The 5,416-nt window shown below is 35.6% G+C and overlaps 1 protein-coding gene across 1 annotated transcript; it reads right to left on the bottom strand.

Annotated features, from left to right (window-relative positions):
* Positions 1 to 366: 366 nt before the first annotated feature.
* On the bottom strand, positions 367 to 1,644 carry LOC145059134 (ABC transporter A family protein). Its single transcript, XM_079006989.1, has 2 exons — positions 1,475 to 1,644; positions 367 to 628 (listed from the first exon to the last, which is right to left on the bottom strand). The coding sequence occupies exons 1-2, from the start codon at positions 1,595 to 1,597 to the stop codon at positions 533 to 535; spliced, it is 219 nt and encodes a 72-aa protein (XP_078863115.1). The 5' UTR covers positions 1,598 to 1,644; the 3' UTR covers positions 367 to 532.
* Positions 1,645 to 5,416: the final 3,772 nt, after the last annotated feature.

Below are 5,416 nucleotides of genomic sequence, written 5' to 3'. Positions count from 1 at the left end.
ATACGTCATTGAAAAAAAAAAAAAAAAACTCGGGAACTTGGTTGACTATTGCACAAATAGAGTGTTGGTTTTGCTCTTGGTGTAATATGATACCAAAATCCCCCTTGCCTTAATGGGATGAAGGTTATAGATTGCATTTCTTTTCTTTGATGGATAAGAATGAATATCAAACTATCTCATTCGATTGGATAAAGCATATGTTTATGCTTTTAATGGCTGGAAAGAAAAGGCACCATATGTTGCCCTATTGGTGGGTCATATATGCCATATCCCATCATACTTCATACCACATGGATTGTTCTATCTTTTGTATTGCTACAAATCACAATCCATCTTTAATTACAGAAATAAGATAAACATGTGATATACTTATGCAGTAAAATCCTTCAATTTGACTGGAAGTCTTCCATCTCAATAGTCAATCCACATTTGTTATTAACTAAAAAAAAAAAAAAAAAGGCTTGCACTACAACATTCAGAAAATTTTGAGTCAAACCAGATGCTTGGAACTACCAAAGACTCTTTGACTTCCTTATTCTGCACCTTCAACCGGTTTCATTGCTTCAATTTCTTTTAGATTTTCCAAACAAGAGATGCGTCCATCCAGAGATTTATAAAAGTCATTAATCTACATCACCATGGATATAATAATTTGTTACAACTTTAGAAACAATGTGGTAATTGGATATATGTACTTTTTACAACACAGATATTAACAGCTTTTTAACAAACTAAATAAGTTTTTATAAACCTTAGAAAAAATAAATACCAAAGCTCCCACTAGTGAATAAGTTTCCAGCAATGCACTTGTATGCATGTAGCAAGTTTTACTTAAGAACAAAAATGGAAATTTCATAATACAGCTAAATTTTATCAAATGGGGGGGATAAAGAAAGTAAGAAACAATCCCTAAAATGCCATGGAACTCTAGACTCAAGATTTCAAACAATAATAAAGATTTTTGTCTTTCTACCTCCTCCAAAAGCGCTTTTATTCTTTGCTAAATGTTGTATCTAATGGCATAAACTTCTGAAATTAATGGAAGCATGCTTTTATTTAAAAAGTGCAGCTCAAGAAAAGAAGGTAGATAGATCTATAAACATATTCATTTAGCCTATAAGCATGTAAACCCCATGTTTTCCAAAGATATAATCTAGGGCATGCTGCAAGATAAAACTCAATGGTTGCCCACAAAAACTAAATTGTTTTCCTACTCCACATAACATACTGAAAATCCAATTTAATCGTGGTTCATGTATGGAAAGGGCATGCTGATCGGTTACCTAGGGTTCTGATTTTGTGCGTTTTATATCGAATCACAGCATAATAGCACCAACATTTATCAATTACTGCTTTAAAACTGAGAGAATCACTCAGTCAATTCGAAATAAAGACGATAACGCATTTGGGATACACCACCGGTAGTAATGGGACTAATTGGTACACAAAGTAGAGGAAAAGGGAAAGAGAATACCTGTTGAGACATAGATTGATGAGCGACCTTGTAATCCTTGTGAAGAAAATAGAATCCACCGGCTGAAGCCACAGCAGCGCCGGCGAAGAACGAAGCGAACCTCACCCTGAGTACGTATCCCATGACTTCCCCGATTCAATCGAGAGAGATGGCGAAAGAGGGGAGTAATCAAAGTATTGGGCTGATATAAACAATTGGGCTTTTCGAAAAAGTAATTTATGTACTGGATCAGCCATTTGTCATATACAAGTAGATGTGCACAAACCGGATTTTTTTTTCAAATCGGAAAGGTTCAGTAAACTGGTTTGGTTCTGGTCAACAAAGTCAAAATCGGTTAACCCCTAAAACGGTTCGGTTCTGATCAACAAACTCAAAACCGGTTAACCCCCAAACCGGTTTGGTTCCAAACAGGTCCACCTCCAAAAAGTTGCCAACTGTACTATAGAATCTATCAATCGTATTTATTGTTCCAACATAAAGTTGCCAACTTTACTCTCCTACATGCCTTAATGGGTCTCAACAATTAAAAATGAACTTAATAAGGGTCTTAGGGGGTGTTTGGATAGGGAAAAAAGAGGGTGCTTATTGTTTATTGCGTATTCCCACCACAATAAGCAAAGTTTAAGTGTTTGAATAGAAATCCTTAAAAAGCAGCTTATTGTGGTAAGGATAAGCTAAGTAAACTGATTTTAATAAGCATCTCGTCCCTTGCTTATTGCTTATTCTCGCCACAAATAAGCTAATAAGCTATAATCCAATTTATCCAAACACCCCCTTAATACTTGCATGAAACAAAATCTTCCATAAAATTTGCATTTTTATGAACAAATGACCTTATTGGAGCTTATATCTAGCATCCACTACATCTGTAGTATATCAAAAGCTCATCTTTACATCAAAGGACTATAAAGGTCAAAGAAACACCATAAAGTAGATCCAACCTAAATGGTCATCAATGTATAAGCTTTTTACCTTAGAAAGCTTGCAAATGAGAAGATACTCCCGGATCTACAAGCTCAAGCCACTCCTCCAAGTGTTCCCCTTCTTCTTCTTCACCACAAATCACTTTTCAAGCACAAAAATCATCTAATGCACTTAGGGTTCAAATCTACGGTTTAAAAGGGGTGAAGGCTGAAGATATTAGGGTTTGGTGTTGAGTTAAGGAGCTTAAATAGGGTCCAAGACCCTAAATTAGGGTTGCATGAAACTGGAGTACGCCCTACATACTCCTATTACACTCAGCATACTCCCCAAAGGTGTCGCGATCCTTCTCCCTAGTACACCTCGCCTACTCCCTATATACGCCCAGCGTACTAGGGTTAACCTTAAACCCTACCATTTTCCGAAGACCATAACTTCTTCGTTATAAGTCTGTTTCCGACGATCTTTATATCCACGAAAAGATAACGAGAAGCTCTACGCTTCTATCAATTCATACTTGCCTTAAAACTTCCCGAACTAAAATCTAATTTCCATAAAATCTTAAACTGACACTTTATCGATATACCCTTTTGGCTCAAAAACACAAACTGAACTCCTGAATCATCTAAATTGCATTACCCACACCCAAATAGGTCTATATCTCTCTTTCCCCAAAGGCCCTAAGCTCGATGATAACCGATCTTCGGGCCACAACCCCGAATTAAAAAACAATTCGGAACAGGGTGTTACATGAGTAGTTTCGTATCTTTCAACTTAAGGAAAACATGACGTGGGTAGAGTCACTGGAGGAGTAGGAAGAGTTGGAGAAGCATGACGTCCACTTCCACCATTTCCCAAAGAAGAAAAAACATTTTCACCTTTATCTGATAGTGCAATATCATCTTCATTAGCTAGAGGAAAACTATTTCCAAAAGAATGAAGAAGATCATTATTGTCTTGACTTGACATATATAAAAGGGAGAAAAGAGAATTCAAGTTAGTTTATTTTAATCATTAATTATTAACCCATCAATTTTAAATTAAGTCTCGGATCCATATTTTCGATGCAAACTTTGAAGAGGGATGTCGTAATCAAATTCAAATCTATTTTTGGTAGGTAAATCTCTTACCAATCTCAATCGTATGAAACTCCTAGATCTTTTGAGATTCATTAAATTCAATCAATGGCATGTTTAAACTCGGATTACGATCTTACTTTTGTCACTGGGATGTCGAGGATCACAAACAAGATGTGAATAACCATGCAAATTAACTTGGCACTCTTTATGTCATTTATCATCTCGTTTTAATGTGTCGGTTAGCCACACGCGCTCTATTAATTGTGACATCCCCATTTTCATGCTCATTTTAAAAATTTTATTTATGCTTATTTGAAAATTAGAGTATTCATTTTAAAGAATAATATTGCAGAATTTGTTCCCAAAAAAAAACATGATAAATATATTATCAAAGCATTTCCGAAGAAATGTACTTTGTTTATATAAAAACTTTGGGATGTCATCGTCAATATAAAAACATAAGCATAAACAGACATTACATTTATTGACACTAGTGATTTACATCTCCTTTAATCTATCATTGTAATGTAGCTTCATATTGACACTTGTGATACAAATAAACTAAGTAGATTAGGTTGGGAAACCTGGTGAGTACATAGGGATTTCAATCCCACAATGTTATATATATATATATATATATATATATGTTTTAGAACTACAACATATACAATTTAACCTCATATAAGCAATTTTACCCCACCCGGTAGACCCTCACAACGACACAGTCTATACTCTCGGATCTAAAATTTACCACTTTACCTAATCCATACTCCCAGATCGGGTAGGTCTAATCCATGCTCTCGGATCAATAACTATGTCCATTCCATACTCTCGAACTAGGGACAAATGACTATGTCTAATCCATACTCTAGGATCAATAACTATGTCCATTCCATACTCTCGGACTATGGACAATAGACTATGTCTAATTCATGCCCCTGGCTTAATGACAAATAACTATGTCCTCTCCATACTCTCGGACTAAGGAAAAATGACTAAGTCTAATCCATGCTCTCGGATCAATGACAAGTTTTAAAGTTCTAGCCTCCATGTATATCTCACTCGTACTCATAAGGAGATACTATCCAATATTCCTCTTAATTAATTTAGGTTTACTCTGTATCCTAAATCATCATATATGCTCTTAACACGTATTTCAGGAAATATCAAATACTTCACACACAAACATATATTTAATACTTTAATCAATACTTGTATTAAAGTCATGTTCATGGAAGGGACTATGCACTCACTTGTTAAAGTGATGATTTCAAACTCGGGCAACTCTTCGCTTCTAACAATTCTATTTTCCTTCGACAAAAGCTAGTATCATTACCGCTAGATTTTAGTCTAATATTTATTGCTACTATTTATGAGCGATATTATTTTATAAGTCTTAAACAATAATTTTCAACTACTATATATACAGACAAGGGCTAGACATGAGACACCGGAGGGCAGGACCATTTTGGCATTATAACACTTTTGAAATCCAACACCCTATGCGGCCCTTCAAACTAGATTCATGTACTGCGAGTAGTTAAAAGATATTATAATAACACTTTGTATATTATATTTTATAATATATTTATTGTTTATAAGTTCATAATAACGTTATTGAACCTAAACATAACTTGTACTTAATGTAGGGTAAGCATAACTCACTTACTTGGAGGTTTGGCTACGAACCATGCTACATAGGGGCAGAGCTTCCGAGCCAAAAAGATCTTCTTCTCAGAGCCTTCTGGCGCTCTGGGACTCGCCTCTAGCACTTAGATGTTACTAGGGATTGGAAGGGGTTTAGAGAGATGTTTGAGAGAGAAAGAATAGGATAGGTGTGAAGGAAATGGAAGATTTGCGCCTATATTTATAGGCTGGTAAATGGCCCAACTCGGCGAGTTCTGAGCCTCCCACTCGTCGAGTTGAGTGCCTAGTGTCACCA

Source organism: Lactuca serriola, chromosome 6, assembly GCF_051521515.1.
Source record: "Lactuca serriola cultivar US96UC23 chromosome 6, Lser_US96UC23_V15, whole genome shotgun sequence".
Classification (NCBI taxonomy): Eukaryota; Viridiplantae; Streptophyta; class Magnoliopsida; order Asterales; family Asteraceae; genus Lactuca; species Lactuca serriola.
This window is presented reverse-complemented; position numbering and strand designations above follow the sequence as displayed.